Here is a 24,906-nt window from a genome sequence, read left to right on the forward strand (position 1 = left end):
TGTCAGAAGCAGCGCCACCATTTTCATTGCACCCCGTTGGCCGGTTGCCGTTGAAAGAATTCATGCAAAAATCGCGGTAAACGCACGAAAAAACATCCGTGTTTCAATACGTCCAAGACGGACTGTATTTCCATTTTTTTTATTGGCAGTAAACGAGACTGAAAGAGGCCGCGTTTGACACGGATATGGCGTACCTCCGGACCTCCCGTTTGCAAGCGTTTAGAAGGGACGGCGGGGCGGCATGTTATGTTTTGATTATCTATGCTATATTTTAGCCAGCCGGTGGGAGGAGGGCTAAAAATAACACGTCGGCTTCATCGAGTGAGGAAAAGACAAAGAAATAAAGGAAACACAAAGAGGACTACATACATTCAATTTGCATTTATTGAACACAAAGGCTAAAATAATAGACTTTTTTCTTTGTTTGCGCAAACATTTGTAACGAGGGCCCTTGGAAAATGTACTTTCCTAAAAATTGGATTTAGAGGATAAACTTGACACCGGTAGAAAGGTCAATCATTTGAATACGTTATAAAATGCAGCATGCTGAGATATTTCAACTGAAAAGAAAACAGGCAACAGAATGGCGTTTCATGCATTTTGAGCTTTCTAATCTCAAAGCAGAAAAGCCTGCGGGGGGTAAAAATGCCCACATGGAGAAAACTGGCAGATTGTTTTGAAGAATCGCCTTTCAAATTGCACTAAACCTGAGAGCTCAAATTGCATATTCCAAAAAGCAGGTCAAATGTCCAAGCTGCACTTTTGGGCCCAGGATGAAAAAAAAAAAAAGCCAAAAATAGTTGGATGATGCGTGAAAATATTTTGTCCCCGCGTTGCCGCTCGTCTTTGTGGTCTTACAAGCGAGGTTTGATCTGCAGTTTTTTCTCTGCAAGAGAACACGAGAGACGGACATGAGCCAAAAGTCACCGTGAGCGTTTGTGGGAAGGAAACCACGCCGAATCGACCGCGTCCTCGCACATTAAAAAAAAAAAAAAAAAGCCACGGCTATCGGCAGCATTTGAAAGCGCCAGCCGAAAACTTACTTTGCAAAAGCATTTCTAATCATTTTTCGGACATTACGGACCAAAGCAGAACACAAATCATCGCGCACAAAACCCCTCCCCCGAAAAACAGGCTTAAGAGTTAACATATCTGCAGGCCTCAATGATAATATTTTGTTGAAAGTTTATTTCTGCTGCTTTTCTTTTGTGAATGTTAAAAAAGAAAACCAAAACATGGTATTCGCTCCCAACACACCCGCTTCAAATGATTAGGATGATTTCAAGCGCCTGCAGAGCTTGCTAATAAGCCAATCAGGTGCGTTTGGGAGAGAAAACAGGTTGGAGGATACCGGCCCTCCAGGACTGGAGTTCCGCACCTTTGTCTTAGTGTGATAGTTGAGTCTTCATGCAACGAGTCCCAACCTGGGTGAAATTTCAGCTCCCTGGCATCTTTCATTGTAAAGCTCTAAGGATCGACGCTTATTAGCAAGTTTTTCAGTAGCTTGAAATGATCCGACTCTGAATTTGAATCAGGTGCGTTTGAGTGAGAAGGTTTAAAAGCATGCGGGATACCGGCTCTCCAGGACTGGAGTTCCGCACCTGTGCACTAGCAGGAGTGCGCCATCCCGTGGATACAATACTGCCCGAATGATGTTGAGGAAAATGACCCAAAACAGGTGAAAATAACTCACGAGGGTTAAACATGGCCATAGATCACATGACACACTGCGTTACGCCCAAAAACCTTCGATTCTCATTCCATAGCACCTCAGCTCCACAAAGTGGACTAGAACCTTTTGCTTTCAAATGAATCTTTGGCAAGTTGAAGCTTGAGGAGTTGACCGCGGCGGCGGCGGCGGCTTACCTTTGAGTGGCGCCGCCTCGGTCGGCGCCGTTTCCGGCGCCTCGGCCTCCTCCGGAGAGCTGGAGAGCGAGATAAAAGACGGCAGCTCCAGAGGACCTGCGGCGCCCGGTGTCGCCGGGGCTTTCCCGCCGCCTCGTGGAATCGCTACAGACAGGCAAGGCCTAACCCCCCCCGAAAAAAAAAAAAATATTATTCAATATTAGTTGCATCACGGTGAACCCTTTAACTACACACTCAGCCATGGCCTTTTGACGCACTTGGTTATTTTTTTCAGTTTTAGACTAACCTGTATAAATGGAGTAAAAAGTAGTTAACAGTTAAAAGATAACTCATCTTGCTTTTTTTGTTTTGCTAAGGTTTAAAATAATACAGTTTTAGGTATAATCATGTCATTTCAATAAATAATAATTTTATTTGGCGCGAAAGGTTTTCTCTTTCCTGGGGGGCTTTGTAAAATATAAGTGAGAAGCACTGATATAAACAGACGTTTAGCGTAATCAAGGTAATTTTTTTCCTCCATTCTTCAGATAGTACTTTCTACAAGTTATCTTTATTCTTCATTTCTGATTGAAATGTCGACATTCCCTTCAGCGCAGATCCATCTACTGGATGCAAAATGCAAGCCCAGCCACTACTGTAGCTTCTATTCTATGCGCCTTATAATGCGACGCACCCTCATCGAAGCTGTGCCTTATCACACGTCTTTTACTGCGGAAAATCCGCGTTTTGTCTTGGTGGGGTAGCTGGAGGATCAATGAGGCAAGCAAGCACCTCTTGGAGGGTTGACCGGGGTCGCCGCTGGCACGGCTGGACACGCGTGGTTTGGCTCCTTGCCGGTGCTGCAACTTACAGCGAGTTCCCTGCGGGCAAGAACCCGTCTTGGAGAAGTCGGGACACACCAGAGTGTGCTTCTTCTTACACTGGGGGGGGCAGACAAACAAACAAAAGTCATGATGGAAATAAACGACGATGTTATTACTTCATTACCCCAAGTAATAGTTACTTGTAATCAAATATCTAAAGGAATTGATGACTTGAGTACTTTATTTCTCAAAATAATCCATTACTCAGCACTAGCAATTATTAGACAAATATGAAGTCAAAAGGCGTGTCTAAAAAATGACTGGTAGTAATCCAACTAATCAAGAACTAAAATAATCTATTATGTTATAACTTCAATACCTCGAGTAATATCGATTACTCAGTACTAGCCATTCTTAGACAAATCTTCAGTCAAACAAAAAAGAAACGTTTGAATAGTTGGGATTGAATATCTGGACTCTTTGGAAAAAAAACAAATGCAAAAATACTCTTGGTTTAAAGATAAAGACTAGTGCAGCAAAAAAAAAAAAAAAAAAAATCTGACATTTCCACAGCATCTTTAAATCTAGAGTGCCATCTAGTGGAGTAAAAAATATCAACGGTGTCGCATGAAGCTTCGTTTGGCCGTCACACTTGGGATGGATCTGTGACTCATCCGTGGACGGCAGTTAACGAGCGAATATATTTTTGTTGTTGTTGTCCATATTCAAATAAACATTCCTTAGTTTGAAATGTCCCAGGCAAAAACTAAAGAAGGTCTCGGCTTGGACATGATGTAAGATTTTGCCATGGGTTACGTGTGCGGAGAAATACGAGCGCGGCTTAGTTGGCCGCGCTTGACTTCTCGCTGACATCAATCATGTTTGCTTTGGCGTCGGGCTAAAGGCTTGAAAAATGTGACATCATCACGGATTGCGCAACGGGGCCCTCGCGTCGGTGTTTGCCACCGCCTGCGTGAATCGGACGCTTGGTTCCGCGCGAGATGTGATCCCCGCCACCTGTCGGCGGCGGGAGCTAATTATATTTGCTCGGAGGGAGGGAGGGAGCGCCCGCCTCGGCCCCCGCGCGCGGACTGCGCCACAGTCCCCAAATAGAGGCTGGAGAATGTTGGCGCGGGGGAGAAGGAGCCCCGTATTGATTTTCCAGGAACCGCGAGGAGTCGCCCGAAAACTCCAAAGATCCCCCTCCAACGCGCCGCCGCAAATCAAGACGGATGCGCACGTCCCCTTTTGCAAACAAAATGACAATGGCTTCCCTTTGCCTGTGAGTGAAACGCCAGACTGAACAAATTGGCTGTCAACTTTCATTATCGGGAACCCGGGTGACACTTTTGCTAACGCCTAGCTTTGCGTTGCTGTCGACCGACATTTGCCGTCAACTCTTTCGGCGCCGCGGGTGGGAATTTTCATCGCGTAAAATATTTTGAGCCAACTCGAGCTTTCCGACGCGTGGCATCAAAGGAAAAGCATCAGAAAAAAGGACGCTAAAATATTGCATAGATTGTCGAAACACGTCATCCTGCCGTCCCTTCTAAATCCTTGCAAACGGGATCCAGATGTAAACCCTATAAAATTTGGTATTCATAAGTCATAATTAGCATTTGGTGGGCTACATAAACTGACGTGGCGGGCTGGATCGAGTTTGACACCTGTGTTCTAGTTGATTCCGTGCCATAACTTGCAAATTTTTTAGTTTTTTTTAGCCATAAACTCGGAAGAAATATTTAGCCATTCAAGGGCCACATAAACGATGCGGCGGGCCGGATCTGGCCCCCGGGCCTTGAGTTGGACACCCGCGTTCCAGTCGACCCGTTGATATTTTTTGACTCCACTAGATGGCACTCTAGATTTAAAGATGCTGTGGAAATGTCAGATTTTTTGTTTTGCTGCACTAGTCTTTATTTTTAAACCAAGAGTATTTTTGTGTTTGTTTTTTTCCAAAGAGTCCAGATATTCAATCCCAAATATTCAAACGTTTCTTTTTTGTTCTTTCAAACAAAAAAGAAACGTTTGAATATTTGGGATTGAATGGGCTTTTTAGCCATAAACTCAGAAGAAATAATTAGCCATTCAAGGGCCACAAAAACGATGCGGCGGGCCGGATCTGGCCCCCGGGCCTTGAGTTGGACACCGGTGTTCCAGTCGACCCCACGCCATTCCATATCATCCCAAATCGTCCCCGTTCATTGCACGCGCGTTGATGTTTTGCTTTTTTTTTGTTGTTTCTCGATTCAGCCTTCATGTGCAATTGATCTCCAAATTGCATCGGCTGGTTTTAAATGAAAGCGTTTGATGCAAACAGCTTGTTTGGAGGGTACGAGAAGATATGATATGCACAAGAGCGACTTTCCCGTTTCCGCCCAAAGCAAGCGAGAAAGTACAAGAAGTAAAAACCAAAGGACTGGAAACGGGGCAAAATGCTGCAGTGGACAGAACACGGTAAGTTGACAATTTTCTATTTGATTTAAGGAAGACCGGGATGTCTCCGGGGACTATTAAGAGAGCTTTCAGCTTGGGCAAAAACCACAAAGAGTCAGCACATTTAAAAGCGGCCAAAGAGGCAAGATTCCCGGTGGGTGTCTATGAAAATGGAAGACATTACATATATATTCAAAAAATAAAAACGAGAAGACGCGTCTACATTTTGGGCACAAAGATGACTTTTCAAACGACGATTTCATTCACCGAGGGAAAAAAAAAAAGTGTTCGGATGGTTTTCATGCAGCAGGAAAGTGCGCTTGACTTGAGCTTGAGCTCAAGAAGTGCCAACTGCACATTTTCCTGCAGGACGTTCTGGCAAAAGAGAACAATTCATGGCTCCGTCAATTACAGCAAGCGGCTCAGGTTCTCTTCATTCTGTCTATAGTTTAAAATCCGTTGTTGTTTTCTTCTTTATCAGACAGTGACGAGGCTTAAAAACTCTAAAATGCCAAAGTGAAAAATCTTCAAATTTCTAAGAGGTTACCTCTCAGAATGACAGAATAAATCTCATCTTCCGAAACCTCCTTTTTTTTTTTGTGTTCATATCTAAGTGATGTATTTGTTGCACGATCAAAAACGTGTTTTATATTTCTCACATTGTGAGCGGTCAGCGAACGCCTTGCCAGTGTAATTTTGAATGCGCTCGAAGCAGTTTTTCGTTTTCCTTGTGATCCAGCTCGACTTCATTTCACCATGAATACCCAAAGTTGCGCACTGTCCGTTCCGTTAAGTTGATGATTGTGTGTAGATGCCAAAAGTCCACAATTTATAAATGGGTCAAAGGGAAAACCTTTCCCAGTGCTCTAAGCAGTGCACACAGTTCTGTGCCTTGGTATCAGCTGGAGACATCATACATTTTTCCTCTCGATTTTCACGGACGGACTCGGACGTTGGTACAGTCCGCTCACTTCTTTTATTGATAACGATGCTGTCTGTCTGCCCTCTTTCTTGTTCCGTTACAGTCATTATTGGAAGTAAGAATACTGCCGATATAAAAATGCGCATCTGCGAGTTCAAACTCGGCAGTTGTGGCTGCTAGATCAATTTTCCTCCAATGTTCCTACCGTTTATAGGATGCGCCCATTGGCCTTCATTTTTTGGAAAGAAAAAAGCGTGTCTTATATTTGGGGCAAGTTTTTGGCAGTATCTTCCTTTGGCAACATCTATGTAGTTTTCTAGCCCTTAAAAACGAAAAACAAAACCAATTCTAACATGACAAAATGAAAACCCCCCCCTCCCCAATTCCAAACAGCGAAAAATGTGAAGATCGGCCCGTCGCGCGACGGAGATCCGAACATCCCTAACATGTATAATACGGCAGTTTATAATGGCGATGAGTATTTAGTTTTGGGTGGGAACGTTGCTGTGGCCCTCACCTAAGCGCGGTATCTCATTTCAAGAAGATAGATGAACGACGGCAAAAAGTCCGATTGGCTAATGGGCCACGGAGGGCTGCCACAATTACAGAAAGATGCAGTGCGCTTGCGGGCGAGCAAATCCAAATGAGGAGTGATGTAGCTAAGTGGGGATGGGGGATGGTTTAACCCCTCGGATGCTGCCGCGTACTGCGGGCCGGCCCCGAGTGCCGTCCTCAGCACTTTTCCCTTCTATAATTACTGCCCGCTATCCATCACGGGCCCGCTGCAGCCTCTGCCGCGCACACGCGCTGACAGTCAAAAAAAAAAAAAAAAATCACACGGCCGAGCACATCAACTCACTGGAGAAATGCAAATCCCTGGAGTGATTTTGCACGTCAATTTTTTGTTTTTCGCCAGCGCAATTTTGTGTGAACGCCATGAAAATATTTCAGATTTTGCAGCATAGAAGCTTCCCATACTTCCAAGAAGCACATCAACGGCCGTCAGTCGGATTTTGCCGATTGAGAGCCGGCCCGCTCGCTCTCTATCCCTCCACTGTACTCACTTTAGAGCGCATCGTCTACAAGGCGGGGGCGGGGCGGGGGATGGGCACGCCAGTCCAGGCAATTTAACTGAGCTGAGGGCTCTAAATCGTTCCAGCTCCCTCTTGAAAAATCGGCGCGCGGCCAGCGCGCATTTTGGACATCTGACAAGAAAACGTCGTCCGGCCTAGCTGACCAAACCTCATACTCGGCCTGGCCACGATCAGCTCATGATCATCCGTTAAACATTAGGCAAGCCCCTCTCCATTTTGAAAATTGTCTCAACTCTTTAACTGCCCGCTCAACAATATGGTTGATTTTTTGATGGTATTTTGCACACTAAGAGGGGCACCTAAAAGCCTTCAATTTTCTCAAAAGCTGACAGTGCACCTTGTAATCCGGCGCACGATATACTGCGCATAAACCATCAGTTTTATTTTGGGGAGGGGATGAAAAAACAATATAACTTAATCGCCATGGAGATTCTTCCATTTTTACCTGTGCATGTCAGTTACAAATGTATTTAATGTATTTTTACCCTTGAAAATGTTGATATGCAATGTATTGATATATACCTTTTGGAGTCAGGGACCCCTTTTAGAAAGCACATTTGCCAAGGACCCCCATTGCAAATGTCGTACAGTATTTACCTTTTGTCCTTCAGGGCAGTAGCCTTTGACAAAGTCCTCACAAACCTTGGCCTTACGGGAAACATAGACATGACTGTAAGGACAGTTGCTGTTGTTGCAGATTCCCTTCAGGAAGTACGAGCAAACCGGCATCTGCAGAGGGCAAAAGAAAGAAATATTGAAAAGATTTCCCAAAACTAGTGACTGTTTTTCCCAAATTGATCATTCCCCGTGGTTGTATGTGAGGCTGCTGGCCGAAACGAGAACGAGGCGTTGAGGGGTGACATTACGAGAGTTTGTCAACAGGTGTGTGATTTGAAAGCGCACCACCGTCAAGTGGAGATCTCGCGAGCCGTCCGCCCGCTATGCCGAGCAGCTGAATAAACTTATCTGTTTCGGCGCCAAGCATTATCTGAAAAGGCCACCCCTAGAGTGCCAGTCGATTTTGACGGATCTTTCGAGGTCGTGAAAATATTGTGTGCTATGTCTATGTAGAGACAGGCGGTACCATATGAAAGACTGGATTCAATTCTTTACCTCGAAAAAGAAAGTTAGATTCTATCTCATTCTGTTCTTTAGTAATGACTGACTTTAGAATATAGGGCATTAGAGTGACAGAATCTATTTGGGGTTAAAGGAGAAAATGAGCTTTCTGTGGAAATGTTTTTTTCTGCACAACTGTGACTTTGACACTAATATTTTTGGGTTTCACTTCATCTGAAACATCTCTACAGTCCTTCCCCACGGTTGACAACATGAACAAAAACAATGAAAATGTGTTTTTGATGGCAAAATAACAGCTTGAGTGAGCATCTAAACTACAAGAGTGCTTGATTGGTTTAATATTAAAAGAGCTGGCCACGAGCGTCATGTATTCATTCATTCTTTATTTAGTTTTAAATGAATGGATCGATGACGCTCGTGGCCAGCCATGGCCATGTAGTTGCACTTGTAGTCTTGTCACTGGCACGCGACACACAACTGGCTTTTACGTGACGAAAACTCTCGTCCGTGGCACCGAAAGAGTTGATTGCAGCGGACAGCGGGAGATGTACGTGAATGTGCGTCTTGACAGCATGTGTGCGTGGCGTGCGGGGCTGAGCCTAGCTAAATATATCTCTGAGGGAATTGTGGTCGGGGGAGGGGACGGGGGGGTAGCAGCCGCCACCCGCCCGCCCCCTTGACCACAAAGCGTGTGGGATCGGTAATGAACAGCTCCAGAAATATTGATAGAGCAGCTCTATGAGGTTTTGTTGTCGGCCGGGCGCGCATAGGACAGCGCGTGCTTGGAGAGAAGGGCGGGACCAGGGGACGGGATCGGGTTTGGATGGGTGCAGGGTGCAGAACTCTGAACCCCCCTCTCAGATGACTCAAGACTCCTTATAGCCCTTGGGTGTCCTCAAGAAACAAGAGCGGGAATGCCCTGGGGAGGAAGGTGGCTGCGGCTAGCGCGGGCAGCTGGCCTCTCAGCACTCTTGGGGTGCACCGTGACGAGCCGCACAGGTGCAGGTGTGCCCAGAGGGGGAAAAAAACATCCGACGCGATCTGCATCCATCGGAACAAATGGGTCGAGGGGCGTGAATAGATCAGGGCTGCGCGTGGCTCCTTCATCCTTTGCTCACTTTGCGCAATGACAGAAATATGCTCGGGTGGGTGGAAATGAAAGCAATTTACCGTTTTTCTAAACGTACCGGTAAATATGAAGACTATAGTGCTATGTGACATTCAAATAAAACGTTGGACGTCAGTACCAGTCAAAGGTTGGAGAACACCAATCAGTCATCTTAACCAGGGGTTCCCAGAGACCCCTTTTAGACAGCGAAACGAGTTTCCTCCGCAGGGTTGTTGGGGCACTCCCCTAGAGATAGGGTGAGAAGTTCCATCATCCGGGAGGGACTCGGAGCGGAGCCGCTGCTCCTACGCGTTGAGAGAAGCCAGTCGAGGCGATTGGGGCATCTGGTTAGGATGCCTCCCGGACGCCTCGCCACCTCCCACCGGGAGGAGACACGCTAGAGAACCCGTGCCTCTAGGCTGGATGAAGTGGCAAGTGTGCCCCGCGACCCCACCCCGGATAAGCGAGAGATAATGGATGGGTGGAAATTATTAACAACTTTCTATTCTTCTCATTTGTAGTTTGAGACACCTTGAAACAAAGCCAGCTATCAGCCTGATACCAATACTTGGAATCAGTACTCAGCCAAGCTTAATGTATACTGTATTTAGTGTCCCGGGGGTAGAATGTCCACCCGAGATCGGGAGATGGAGGGTTCAATCCGCGGCCGGGTCATATCAAAGACCATAAAAACGGGACCTGTTGCCCCCCCCGCTTGACACTCGGCGTTAAGGCTGGGAATTGGGGCCTTAGATCACCAAATGATCCCTTCGCCGCCTGCTCCCTCGAGAGGACGGCTCAAATGCGGACAACAAATTTCACCCGCTTAAGTGTGTCACTTGAACTTGAATTCAAGCGGACGGTTGAGTGCACGCTCCAAAACCGATGGCATTTTTGGGTGCATCCTTTCGGTTTGGATTTCCTTTCATGAATAAGGGAAGGACTTGGACATTTGACTATTTTTATCTGCAGTGTACGCCTTACATTAGATGTCAAAACGGGTTCAAAACGGCTGGAGTATTAAAGGTTGACCATCGCCGGTCTCAATGGAGTCAAGTCACGCTAAACACTGAAGCGCTCAGCAGTTAGCAACAGAAGCCAAGTTTGGAGGCTTCACTCTTCAAGTTTTCAAGCGTGGGATGGAGCAGAAAGAAAACAGGTGAGCCACGCAGAAGCTCTCTCATGAGCTCACCGCCAAAACCCGAGCGGAGGCAAGAATTCGAATATGATCCGTGATAACTGTACCCAACAGTGTTATGGTGTAGCTGCATAGCGCAAAGGCCATAAAACACTAGACTGTATAGTGGGGGAAAACATGAGGCCGGCAGTGTTTTACCTTCTCCTTGGCAACCTTATGGGAAAACGGACACGCTCCATCTGCCTGTTTGCATGTCCCACGGAGAAATCTGCGCAAGAGGAATTTCCGACAGCATTTACATAATGGCCATACACTGTAATTCCCCTTTCTAATTTTCTCGATTTAAAAAGCATTCGGTACCTTGTGCAAACGGCAACTTTGTCCGGGTCGTGGATGAAGGGGCAGTTGCTGCCACGGTTGCATTTGCCAAAGCGGTTGTAGTACATGCAGTACTGCCTCTGCTTCTTCTGACGAGCTTGTCTGATTATGGCCAGGCTGCGCTGGACTGCACGGCTGGCTCAAAAAAAACCCAAAGCGAGACGACGTTGAAAACGGTTGCTTGTGGTGATTTTTCATAGGCTACTGAATTTTGAGGCTCTTTGACAGAAGAAATGGTCAAATATGGGTGAGAGTGCGATTCGAAGCACCGGATTGGATCTCATTTTGACGTCGGTGGTGAACTTGTATGGCATCGCTCGTATTTGTAGGTAAAAAACGTGGGTGAGTCCAAAACACTCAAGGTTTTGTGCCTACCTGGCCAAATGGCGAGGGCTGTATGGGTGACTGGTAGGCCAAGTGACAGTAGAGCCTTGGGAAAAGCTTCTTCCTAATTTTGCAGGCAATAAAGACACACAATAAAGATACACATTCCAATTCTACTCTTGAGGGGTGAAGTCTAACCCATCATTCATAGACCGGCTTTCAAATACCCCGAATAAGAAGCACCAAAACTTTGGCAATGACCTCATAGCTATAGCAAAACAGAATAAATCTAATTTTTTTGCAAACTCCATATCAATGATCTATTTGCTGCATATTGAGCGTGTTTCAGATTTGCCACATCGGGAGTGGTCAACGCAGCTCGCGTTCATTTGACCATAAATATCCTAAGTCGCACATTATCCGCGTTCCACCAACTTTATGATTGTGTACCAAAAGATCGCAATTAATAAACGAGTCAAATGGAATACCTTTCTGCGTTCTTTAACCGGTGCACTCTTATTTGAATCAGCTGTTAATAACTAAAAATTTGCACAATTTCTTAAACAAGTGCGGCTTTACAATTGGTACAAGTATGAAAGTAATGTTGGGTCAATGTGTTTATCGGTGATGCCTAATATGGTATCTTGGCACGGCATGGTTATTTTTATCATGGCGACTTGACATTTTGGTGCAAACGCTAAACGCGACATCCAGCTCCGTCTGGGATCATCATAAACACTGTAAACACTGCACTCGGCTAACCTTGCACTCAGCTAACCTCGGACAAAAAAAAGTTGCATCTGCAAGTGTATCCAGCGGCCATTAGTGGCAAAGGGCTCAGCCTTATTTTGCAATTGAGAAAGATTTGTGACCGATTGATAGATCAAGCGTATAGTTTGGTTTGCTCCGTCAGTCGCGATGGAGCAAAAGTGAGAAACAAAACAAACCGTGTTGGAGGCAAATATTATCAAGCTGACCGTTATCACGGCCATGCTTTTGAGAGGAACCTCAAAATAAAAGCATACAGAGGCCGTCCATTACTTATGATACATTTGGCTATTTTACTAAAATGGAGTAGATTGACAGGTAGCGCACTCTCCCCATGTAGTTCACTGCACTTCTGGCCCAACAGGTGAAAGAACAAAAGATAATAATTGGGGCCCTCTGTTTTGGAGAATTCGGAGATAGGGGGTGCTTTTGACAGGGATCAACTCTTCCCTTCAATCAAGAACTGAATGGAGTAGTGCGCGACCAAACAACACGAGAGGCATCTACCTGTTGGGTTGATGGACATGCTGTGAGAGACCGTTCGAGACAGTTTATTGGCCGACACTCGGTAGAGATGACCCCGAATCCAGCACATGCCGGATTGCTTCCAGTGGTGAGAGGTTGCGGGGTATCTGTTGAGAGATGATCTCTGGCGGTTCTGGAGGAAAGTCCTGTGGGCAAAAAGAAAAAAAAAAAAAAAACAAACTCAGGTTGAAAGCTTCAAAACACTAAAGTTGGGCTGTTGTGTAAAAAGTAAAAACAAAAACAATTCATGACTAATCATATTTGATCATCTATTAATTGCTGAGAGACTTTTTATTTAACAACAATATGAAATTATTCCTATTGTTGTTACAGTTATTCAACAACTGCGGACGGGAAACACTTCAAAATAAAAGCTTATAAGGTATTATGTATTATTGTGATATTTTTGCCACGCTTGGCATGACCACTCCTCCGACTCTTCCTGATCGTCAGCTCCATTCTCATTTGTAGCGAGTCCACGTGTTTACGCGAGGCACAAAGTTTACACGGCAAACGGTGATGCCGAACCGCCGATTTGCAGCTCTGATATACGTATATAGCTACAACCACAATCGGGTAATCGTCAAGACTTTTTTTCCGCGAATGAACCGCCGCGCTTCTTTTTTTTCCCCTATCCTCGGAGAGCGCAGCTTCCTTCCAAGAGTCTCCAGCATGTCAGGCACTCTGTTGAATTGCTCTCCTAATGGAAAGGATGGCCGTGTGGAAATGGAGGGGATTGAAAAGAGGAGGAAATCAATGCGATAATAGGCAGGGCAGGGGGCCAAAGCGGGGCGCTAACAGTGCGCCATCCGGACCCACGCACACACGAGAGCGCCCCCATTACCCAGGTAGAGAGGACGAGCAACAGGACCCCCCCCCTTTCCCGAGCCAGTGGCCGTGTTGTATGCGGCAGGCGGCGGAGGTGGGGCGGAGCAAGGGTTATGGCCATAAATTGCATTGTCCTGTCACTTCTATTTGGGGCGGGCCGCCGCCACTGTCGCGGGGCGCGCCGCCGGAGGTAATTTGCTGGCGTGTTTCAGACGGCTCGGAAATGGCTTTGGAGCGAGAGTTCACGCCTCCCATTACCCAGACGAGCCGCCCGACGCGACGGTTTGCCGCAGGGGGACCAGAGGAGAGGAGAAGCGGCCCGCCTGTCGGCGCCGCGCTCGCCGACAAGATGGGTGGCCGGCCCACGCGGGCCAAGTGCAGCCGGGGGAGCCGTAATGGAGGCTAAAGTGGGCCCGGCCGGGGAAGCGCCGGCCAGGTTAATGGGGATATGACACGATCTGTTAACACGGGTGCACGTTAACCTCGACACGGAGGTGTAGTCGCGGCGCGGCGGCTTGGGCTTCGCTGGGATGTGTTGGCTCCTGCTGCTGGGACTGAAGGACCGGCCTTTACCTTTCCATCCATCCGCGGGGTTATTCACTTAGTTTTCTTTTGTATGACCGCTCGGTTCAAGATCAATGGAATTAGATTCTTATTTCAACTATGTACTACTTCCGCACTGTTCAAATGGCAGAGGAGAGATTTTTAAAGGGGTTTTGCAGTTTCTAATTGAATGCTTTTCTAATTAAGAGCATGTGAATTGGAACATGACAGCTTCCCCTTAAATTCTAATAGAGTGAAAGTTTCACAGCGGATGCGCTTTGTCATCTGTGATGCAATTTTCCATGTCGGAAATGTTACACGCACGGTCTATCTTCTGGAGTTGCCGAGTAAGATATGCCACTGTCAATGTAATTCCAAAGGTAATAAATCAGAAACAGACTCCGTTTTTAAGTCTTCTTTGCGCTGGTAAAAGGGTACTCGGCTGAATGTGTATAAACGATAAATAGATAAATGGTGGGGGTGCACCATTGAAAAAGTTGAGGATGGCAGTATTATATTAAGATCGTTGTCATCTCAGTACTCGGGTTGGATTCTTGTTCCGAGGCTTTGGGTTTGTTTATCTGTGATTTTCTTGACATTTTTTCCTAATACCCTGACGGCACCTGATGTTTGCAGTCATCATGATCAGGAATGTACAAGTGTCATACAGGGTGAGTGCTATTGGCAAACAACATGCACCATACTGGACTCTGGTTCAGTTGATCAAAAGCGCATCCCGGAGGCAATTTCTCCTGGATCTCCTTGGCGCGTCCTTGACCTTCAAAGGGGATATCTGTTATCAGAGAGCCTCCAGGCTCGGGCGCTGTGCAAATCCTCTTCAGCTGGACAGCTGACTTGGTTTAGGGGCAAGATCTTTCAGTGCAAAATGTGGATCTACGTTACTGTCATGATCCCTTTATTACAAGGTTAGAAGGATCAAGTGGCAACAGAGTTCACAAAGTAAGCGCTACTTTGTGACGCGCCGGAGAGACCGTGTCTCTCGGCCGGCCTGGGAATGCCCGGGGAGAGGGAAGTACGGGCTTCCTCGCTGAGGCTGCTGCCCCCAAGACCCTACCCCGGATACGCTGAACATCATGGATGCGCGGACGGATAAACGCTTCATTTTTTCTTGTGTTTACATCTGCAAGTTGTATATTTGTTGTGTGTTAAAAGTGTTTCACGTTTCCCACATTGTCAGCGGTCGGCGAAGGCCTCGCCAGTGTAACTGCGCACAAAGCAGTCGGTTATTTCCTTTTCCTCGTGACGCAGCTCGAGTTCATTTTGCTATAAATAGCCAAAGTTGCGCAGCCTCCGTGTTTGACCGAGTTTATGATTGTGTGCATATGCCAAAAAAACAGAATTAATAAACGAGTCAAATGGAGCAAAAACCGATGGCACAGACACGCAACGCATTTTCACACACTTGTCGGCGCTATCTGGCTGGAGGATCCAATACATTTGGATCACAGACGACAGAAGGAAGCGCTGGTGTGTAAATGAGTAAGATGAATGAAGACCCTGCAGCTGGGATGAATCGGATAGCGAATGCGGGAAAAGATAGAGGAAAGTGAAGACGAGGGAAACCTTTTTGGCTTCTTGGGCCAGTCTCTTATATCCCGAGGTGATCGATACGCAAGCACTAAGGGAGATGAGCGGCGGCGCACTGCGCGCAGTCATTACACTTCCGAATCTGGGGACAGAGTCTTGATATCGGATTCTTAAATAGTCATGTCGAAGCGTTGCTAACTTTCAAAAACACAACGGCGTCATAAATGTGCTGGCGGTGTCATTTAGTCATGCTCTACGTCAAGGGTGTCAAACTGATTTTTATGGTGGGCCACATTGTACTTATAGTGTCTGTTAGAGGGCCGGAATAAATCTAAAAATAGTCTAAAAAAGCTTCAATTTTAACGTACCCCTTTAATTTCTCTAAAATCCTGAAAATTTAGGACTTAAAAATAGAAAAACATGTGTCTAATAAGTTTACATCTTTACCTAGTTTTGAATACAGAGGCCGATAAAAACTGTTCAAAAGATAGATCGGGAACAGAAAATGGTCATTTTTGAAGGCGATCTGCTAGATTAGCAAGAAACTTGAAATCAAATTAGCATTTGGCCGGCCACATAAAATGATGTGCCGGGCCGGTTCTGGCCCCCGGGCCTTGAGTTTGACACCTGTGCTCTACGTCGTAGGTGAAAACCTAGAAAGCAAAGAAATGCTACAGCGTCACTTGCAAACTTTTGGAGCTCACGCCGCCAGCGAAAGCCGGGATGGCTTCCTTTGTTGTTTTCTCCTCATTTTTATTGGCTTGTTTCAGTAGCTTTTGCCACGTCAGCAGCAACTGCGCACAGACGTTCAAATTGACGGGCGTTTTTAGAATGAATGGGGAAAGATTGATGTGACGTGTGCCGTATAGCCGTCACCATGTTTGTAGTTTTTCTATGCGTGGCTGGTTTCCTGCCACCTTAGAGCTTAGTGCAGGTAACAGCGATACCCTCGGGCCATGACAAAACATACCACTGAACTAGTTGGAAGACTATGTTTCGTAAAAAATTCTGAAAATATTTTGTTAAGGTGGAAAAGTTGATAAGTGTCGCTTTAAGACATTAGACCGCAGCAGTAAAAAAGTAGTAAGTGTGTTCATTTAGGGGAGGGATAGGAGCTTGGAAGGGAGCAGTCTTCTCCTCCACTATCTCACGCCGCACTTCTACAGCTGGTAATATTTCACAGGATGTCAAGCGGCTCGAATTGAAAACGCCTTGATGAATCAATATTTACTGCTGCGGCTAAATGAACACAGTAGCAGTAAGTCATGGAAACCGCGCCACGTTTTCGGCTGCACCTGTCAAACCAAATCGGGATTATACAAATGAACGCAACCCCGAGTGAAAAATAATACTGTGTGGCAAAATAAATAACTAAAATATCAAAAGTCTGTCGCTCTCCTCTGGTGAGAGGTAAATTGATGTAAGGATTGGTGTAAACGCTTTATTCTCTGAGTTATCTACCATGTCAAAATGAGCACTATGTATTACTGAGCAGCCTCTGGACAGGCTACATTTGACTGAGCATATATATATATATATATATATATATATATATATATACACACACACACACACACACACACATATATATAACCGTGTGTATGTGTGTGTATATTTTTTGTAAATGACTTTACGACACACGGTATCAATATGTGTGCGATTACCGAGCCGACTGGATTTTCTTGGCTCTCCAGGAGAGGGCGGCCCGGCAGGGAAGAGCGTATGGCGCGTTGGGGCCCGGCTGGCTCACCATCTTGTACTGGCTTCGACAAGACCTCTGCCAGGCAGGGGTACGATGAAAGGAAAAAGCTTGACCTGCGAACAGCAAAGACAAATGCAGCTAAAACTCAGAAACTCGAGATCCCATCCATGATTGAGACCAAAGGTGTCAAATTCCAGTTCGCGAGGGCCGGTATCCTGCGGGTTTCTTTCTCAAACACGCCCGATTCAAATGATTCGGATCCTTTTGAAGCTCCTGCTAATAAGCTAATCATTTGAATGGCCCGAATACCCAATCGCGCAAACGTCGTCGACTGCAATTCAATCGCGTGGCTTTTTAGAAGGAGCGTCCCGCTCGTTTGGTTTCATAAGGAATCATTTGACTGGAATTGAGTTTCCTTGTGGATTAAACATCGAAGCAACGGTCAATTCAATCTTTGACAATGCATATCATAAATATACCACAAAGCAATTCATAGCATGCTGGCGAAATTTTCCAAACATTCACTTCCACTTGTAGCAACTTTGGCATGCCACTCAATTGAGCGTAAAGACAAGATGGGGGGGTAATCAAGAGGTTTATGCATCTCTCGGAGAGCTCATTTCCTCCTGCTTCCTTTCCCAAGCCTCAATTGCCATTTGTCGCAATTCTAATTAACCTCTTACATCAAAGCGTGCTCGTCAGGCACAAAGTTGCAAACGATAAAACGATACCATTTTCTCTTGCACACGATCCAGCAATTCTTTGCGCTCGGACCGCGCCTTTCATTTACCAGATGGCAAATCAGAGAACAAATAAAAAGTCAACAATAAGTCTTTCTGCTGAGAGGACGACTGATGTTTCGCACTTACAAGCACAGCATTTATTTGAAGGTTTACTGTATTGAAAAAGAATCGGAAAAATACTGATATAAAATCAGTTTCAACGTGAACTTAACATTCATAGCTGAAAATGCCGTCGCAGCCAATCAAGCGACATTCATAAACTGAACCGCAATCGGCCGTGACCTGATCCTTGAGGTGTCACTTTCAGTCAACGGGAAGTGAAAAAAAAGGTTTTTAAAAGTTTTATTTGTACATGAATAACAATTCAGGTATCAAATGCATTCATTCGATCCCAAGGATGCCAGATCACATTTTCGATTAGGGGATTATTTATTATTTTTGTCAAGTATTTTCGAGTGTTAGTCTAAAAATGGTCGGTAGTTAACAGTGGATTTTTTTTTTTTTTTTTACTGCTAAAAAGGCCTATCCCTTTAATTGCCTTAATGAACTAGTTAGTAACTACTGTCAGCATCATAAAAGCAGCCATCATTTATTGTCTCTTTTGAAAAAATGCAATTTCATCATTTAGCTTATTTTCAAACAAATAAAAATAAACCGACAAATAAATCGAATGTATTCAATTCATCCCCCAGCCGAAGACATTGTTAAGTGTAAATTGTCCAAATACTGTTTCTGTATTCCTCTATGTAAGCCGTGCAATTGTCTTTGCATTGAAATTAAAACATTTACCATTTTTTCTTTCTCAAGTTGGGGGAAAAAATTCTCAACAATTTTGCCTTTTCCTCTGACGTAAACTAGTAAGGGAATCTCAATTCATTTGCGTTTCGTTTTTTTGTGGACTGACTGCCCCGCCAAAGCAACAGGAAGTAGTCTAAGAGCAAGCGTGGGTTTCCTGCGCGAGATGCTCTCTGCAGGAGCGATCCATTCCTGACAGGCTACGCTTGAGCCCTTTCCATCCTCCGCGAGGTGGGAATCCCCCCCCCCAGCGGCGGCTGCCATACCTGCCCTCGCAAATTGCAGGCGGCTCCTTCCCCGGGTCGGCATGGCGGGCGGATCATAAATCTTCTTATTGACGGGGCCCCGTTCCTCCCGCCATCCGTTCCCCGGGGTTGGTCTTGTGACTCCCGCTGCTCAGGCGCACTTATAGCAGACAGTGATCGCTTGCTAACATCAGATTCGCCGCAACTTAATAACTCGGTCTAAGCCGGAAAAGCGCTGAACGTGTTTGACGCGCGACTTTTCCAAAGATGTCGCCAAAGTTTGATAGTCCACCTTCAAGGAAAATTTGCATTCAGTAAGTCGACTGAGAATGAGCGTGAAATTGCACACAATACGGCGGCGTTGCCAGTACAGCGGTACTTCTACTCGCAAAATTCATTTGTTGCGGAAGAAATTTCATAACGCGAATCTTTCATTAGTACAGCCACTTTTTACATGTAAAAAGCCTAATCCGTTCCAAGCCACCAAAAACGCTCCGAAATCCTTTAAATGAATAATGAGTTTCAAAAACGCATCAAGAACCGTAACAAATCCATATTAGGATTAAAGTAGTGCATAATAATATATATCATGTAAAGAATAGTACAAACTGAACATACCTGCACGTTTAGAAATAAGGGCAGCGCAAACATATTTTGAATACACTCGGACTGTTAGAATACTGCGCCAACAGAACAAAAACACACCTGATTGCATTTTCTAATCGAGACAACTACAATGCAGCCCGCCGTAAAAAGGAGCTTGACACCCCTGATCTAAAAGCAACCCTTGATCCTCAAAAAGAGGTTTGAAGAAGTGAGGGCCAGCCTAAATGTCCTCACTTCTACAAAATGTCCTCACTCCAAGCGGTTCTCACAAGTATATGTACAGAACATACAGACCCACACGCACGTGCGCACACACACACCACTTGCGCCTCCGAGCTCAGCGCTAGCGCTCCCTCTCAGTGTCTCTTGCAATTTGAAAGGGCAAAGTTAAAAGAAAGAAAAAGCCACGGGCACGCCATCGGACGCCGCCAGCACGCGGGGCCGCGATATGACGGCGGGGGGCGGCGGCTCGTGGCTTCATCTATCGTCACGGCGGAGCCATCAAGTGTAACACCACTTGACCTGAGGCGGGGGTGTCAAACTCCTTTTCGGCCACCCCAGTTAAGCTTGCCCTCAGGGGGCCGCTTACAACGCTGCAAAGCATATCAATGTGTCGTCACCGCGGAGGAACGGAACACCCAAAAGCAGGCTTCGCTACGGGTACCTTTCGCCGTCCGTTGGCAGCGTGGTCGACAAGTGGGACGTCAAACGGGCAATAGGGGAAAAAAGGGACTGGGCACGCTTATTTCAAATGTGACATGACGATTGATTCGTAATGAACGTGGATGACCGGACGAATGCCTATTTTCATCACCGATGGATCATTTTGAGCGGTGGTTCTAAAAAGGGCTTCGAGTAAGCCCGGGGGTACGTGAAGACACTTTGTGGGATGTGAACAGGTTTTCTGCCGGTATTAGCAAATCCGTTGGTTTAAATGGTAATGCTGCCGATGAGTATCAATCAATCAAATTTTATTCGTATAGCCCTAAATCACCGAAGTCTCAAAGGGCTTCACAGATGAAAAGAGGTCATGTGGAGACCACTTTCGAAAGTCGTACAGAGACAGCTTTTCAGTGTAAGGTACACAACAGCATCCCCTGTCAAAGCGCCCAGAAGGGGAAGGAAAAACTCAAAAACCCCAATTAGGGGAAAATCAGAAACCTCCAGAAGGGACCACAGTGGGAGGAGCCCCCTTCCAGGGCCACAGGTTGAAGTGGATGCTGCATGTACCAAATACAGACATACACATAAACAATATAAATTTAGACTCAGGTCGCGGACCGGCGGTTGGGGGAAAATAAATCAATAAATAATCAATTCACCATGGACTCTCCTTGACTCTCAGGCCGCTCCGACCGCACGTCGGGAGCACGTCGGCTCGCCGTCCGCAAAGGTTTCGGGTCGTTCCCGGGATACGTTTGTGGCTCACCGCGCTCGGGTCAAACGGATGACCGTGCCGTCAATCAGCAAATCCCATTAGGCGCATGGAGAGCTACAGCCCGGGGGCTAGGTCCACTTAGGGCCCGCCCGACATAGGTTGGACTACGCCCCGGATAACCTTTTCCAAGTGTGAAAGGGGCCCTTCAAGGTTAAGTGGAGGAATTCCTCGGGGAAAACGTGACTGCGGGGGTTTTCGCTATTTGTTTTCTCCGAAACAAAACTCGAAAACACCGCGGCGCAGTAGTGTCACAAAGTGGGATTGAAAAAAATGACAAGCGGCGCTTGAAAACATATCTGTGAGGCAGATTGGGTTTGTTTGTTTACATGTGTGTTTGTTTACGTTCTGTACAAAACCGGATTGAGGTCAGTGACGAAACATCATTCTCACGTTATTGTCTGAATTCTCACTTTAAAAGAATTTTGATTCTAAAATCAGAATGCCTTAAAAAAAATCTGCTCTGACAACTTTCAGACTTCTGCCTCGTCTTACAATTCTGATGAAAATCAGAATTTTCACGATTAACATTCTCACTTGATTCACTTGAATCTCATAAATCTGGCTGTCAAGTGAGAATTCTGACTTTATTCTCAGAATTCTTTTCAACAAATGAAAAATTTGAAATGTTTTATGAATAATAGTAATGTTTCATGGTTAATAGTGATCCTGGACAGTATTGAAAAAGAAGAATACATTTGAAGTTGTTATTTTAAAACTTATATAAATATATAAGAATGATTTTATTAGATTTTCCTCTATGCAACCCGCCAGCTCAATGAAGTTTGACACCCCCGCTTTAAAGTAAAAATTGTCATTCAAATGTGAGGATCTGGCCAACCTTTTTTTTTTTTCCCTCCTCCACTAATGCTTTACGTAACCGTATACTGTATATACTGTATGTTTGAGAATAACACAGATTATTTAAATGTTTAAATGTGTGAAACATAATATGAGGAACAGGCGTTGTTTTGAAAAGAGTGTGTAGCATTTAAAAAAAAAAAAAAAAAAGAGTGGAGCGCAGATGCGGCCGTGCGGTTTGTATTTCGGCGAGGAGTTAGGATCTGGTTGCGAATGCCGCTGTGGTCTTGCATTCATCATGGTGCTAATTCTTGTGGGGCAGTGAGTGATGGAGCCCAGTCAGCTGCTCAAACGGTTCCCTCAACACATATTTCGGGCTCAGAATCGGCGACATGTCACTTAGGGTTCAAGCCCTTTGCTAGATAAAATAAAACTACGTTGCAAAGTCGAGCAAACAACGCCAAAACCTGAGACTTAGAAAAAAACGGAGGTACCGAGTCGTTTTTTTCCCCACCCGAAAGTCGATTCGGTTCGATACTGAATCTGACATCTAAGCGCTACAAGTCGACTAAAAATACATACGTTCAAAGTGAGACGTAAAAATGAACATTGAGATCATGTTTGCATGATGTAGGCGTGTTTGGGACAAACATCTTAAATTTATGATCAATGCACACCTCTCACAATGTTCAGTCCCTCTGGCTAAACCCAAATCACGTACACGTACGCAACTTTTGTTTATCGATTTTTTTTTTCTGAATTCATGTCTTAAAAAACTAAAACCCATGCAAGAGATTAGCAGAATATTTCACAAATTTTGTCCCAAAAGTTGGGTGAAGTGAATAAACCAAAAGTTATTTTTCAAGCCAATTTTGGAGGTTAAATGAATACCCCCCACCCAAAAAAAATAAAATAATTTAATGCATAACGCAAAATGTACTGTATCTATTGAAGAAAAAAAACTGGGTTTAAATGAATATCCTAAACATGTGTTGCAAAACCGAGTTTGAACGCAGCTGGCTCCGGCCTTCATGTCTAGAGTTTGCATGTTCTCCCCGAGCCCGCACGAGTTCTATCGGGGCGATAAGGCTTCCTTTACAGGCCTCAAAAATATGTTTTTATTACACCAATCCTCGTTTATTAAGTAGAGAGAAGGTTTAATTAGTGTTTTGTTCTTTTAATATGTTGATAGGTACTGCAGTAGTTATTTAATATTATGATTTTTTTTTTTTTTGGCGGGTATGTATGCTGTTCAGTTTGAATTGGCTCAAACGCAAAATATGGGCCGATCCGTTCTGGCCTATCAGGTTGGCGTCAGGTCTACTTTTGTGACAGTTCAGAGGGCCCCGGTCACAGCAGTAAGGTCTTAATGTGGGCCCCACGTTTGCTGAGGTGAAAGTGAGGGCCAAGAGGGTAAAGGTGGTAAGGGACAAAGGGCGGTGACAGCATGACGAAGGACAGCCCGCGCCACTTGTAGCTTCGCCTGCTCATTCGGATAGGGCGGGGGCGCGGCAGTTTCGACTATTCCTTTCCTCATCATATGGGAGACCAACGGGGACTGTGAAATCCAAACAAGCTGTGACGTCTCGTCACCTTCTCGCATCAAAGTATTCATCCGCAACTAAGTTGTTTCCCGCAGAAACGTTTGGTCCAAATTGGGGAGCCTCGGACCCGTCGGCCCATTTTATTCACGCCCCCGTGTCTGATTGCCCTTCTTTAAGCACGGAGACATGCATTTCCTTCATGGTGACATTGGAAGCGCAGCTGCTTGGGCATAATTGGTCCCGCCGGGCCCAGGAAACACGGACGGCAACCGGCGCACCCGGGCATCTGCTCCGAGCTGACATCAGCGCGCAGACGGCGCCAGAGTCTTCGCGCGAGCGGACGCAGAGGGCCGCAACATGCGCCGGATCCTTCAAGGTCCTTCAAAGTCTAATCAGATCCTTCGTTTGCTTCAAGAGCACGCGGCCTCTCCGGAGTAACGTTTACATCGTTCACCCCGACAGTTGTTGCACAAATATGTAATTCGGGGGTTAATATTTCAATATGCCACCATGCTGTCCCTTCTAAATGCTTGCAAACGGGAGGTGGAGAGGTACACCCTGTAGGTGTCAAATTTAGCCCATGTCAGGCTCATTTACTGCCATTTGAAAAGGGAAATACACTATTGACAATTTGGGACATAGTGAAATCTCAAGTTTTTATCATGCAGGCGACGCGCAAACGGGGCGCAATAGAACTTTTTGCGTTGACTTTGTTGAATGGCTTGGCCTGGACTCCCATGATGCAAAAGTCTTGAAAAGTCATAATACTGTATTCATGACATATCACATTCCTACTTCAATGACATATAGAAATATACAACGTCATTACTTTTGCTATGATCGCATTTTTACAATATTTGTACATAAAGGCTCCCCTCCAAAAAAGCTTCAAATACAATGATATTAACGCACATATATATTTCTTATGAACTCATTCAATGCCAGGGACGTATTCACGTTTTGTTTTTTTTTTTTAAGAGGGAAGAGTTGCACTCTCCCTCTTTTGCAAAAGATTGTTTTGGACTGAGCAGTGAACATTTATTCCAGTTGTGACTGAATAAAGCCATTATCTTTCCAAATAAAAAGCGTATACTGTAACTACTTTTGCATCCTCCTTGTACAATCTAATCCTACGGTGAACATGAGCGGCACTTTCCCTGCCAGTCCATTTATCAAACATGACACTGGGCTGGCCTGCCATGTGTTCTCAAATCATTAGCAGAGCTTGTCATGTTGGGTTTCTGATTTATTCCGACAGCGTAGCACATGTGCTGCTCCTTGGGACCCCAAGAAAATATTTACCTCCTAAACAGGGAAGGAGTCCCAGTAAATTGGGGCTCCAGTTTCATAGTCTCCATTTCAACACGTACGTATGCGTTCTAGCCACGTTCAAGAGTTCACGGCACTCGGGGCAAAGTCAAAATATAACATCAAATACCAATACCTAGCAACAAGAGCATCTGATATTCTCATGATGTTGAAACAATTCGAGTGAAAATTTTCGAGTGGAAAATTGACAGTTTGATGAGAGTCAAAGGAGGAAGACGTGTTCCGACGCGGATGCAGCCGTGTTCTGAACGCAGCGCCGTTATCGCTCCTCCACGCGCCTTTGTGCTTCATTTTAAGAGGTTCGGTAAAATCCAAGTTACACAGATACACACAATCAGAAACTTG

The 24,906-nt window shown here is 45.4% G+C and overlaps 1 protein-coding gene across 1 annotated transcript in view; it reads right to left on the reverse strand.

Moving 5' to 3' along the window:
* Positions 1-366: 366 nt before the first annotated feature.
* zc3h3 (zinc finger CCCH-type containing 3) overlaps positions 367-24,906 on the reverse strand; it is a 30,657-nt gene continuing 6,117 nt past the window's right edge. The window contains exons 5-13 of the mRNA XM_088426378.1: positions 17,026-17,176; positions 12,425-12,588; positions 11,201-11,273; positions 10,808-10,960; positions 10,646-10,715; positions 7,719-7,850; positions 2,638-2,786; positions 1,867-2,027; positions 367-886 (exon numbers count right to left, since the gene is read on the reverse strand). Coding sequence (XP_088282504.1) covers positions 855-886; positions 1,867-2,027; positions 2,638-2,786; positions 7,719-7,850; positions 10,646-10,715; positions 10,808-10,960; positions 11,201-11,273; positions 12,425-12,588; positions 17,026-17,176 — 1,085 coding nt within the window. The 3' untranslated portion in view covers positions 367-854. The remainder of the gene's footprint in view (positions 887-1,866; positions 2,028-2,637; positions 2,787-7,718; positions 7,851-10,645; positions 10,716-10,807; positions 10,961-11,200; positions 11,274-12,424; positions 12,589-17,025; positions 17,177-24,906) is intronic.

Source organism: Hippichthys cyanospilos, chromosome 10, assembly GCF_059441005.1.
Source record: "Hippichthys cyanospilos isolate Australia breed blue-spotted pipefish chromosome 10, RoL_Hcya_1.0, whole genome shotgun sequence".
Taxonomy (NCBI): Eukaryota; Metazoa; Chordata; class Actinopteri; order Syngnathiformes; family Syngnathidae; genus Hippichthys; species Hippichthys cyanospilos.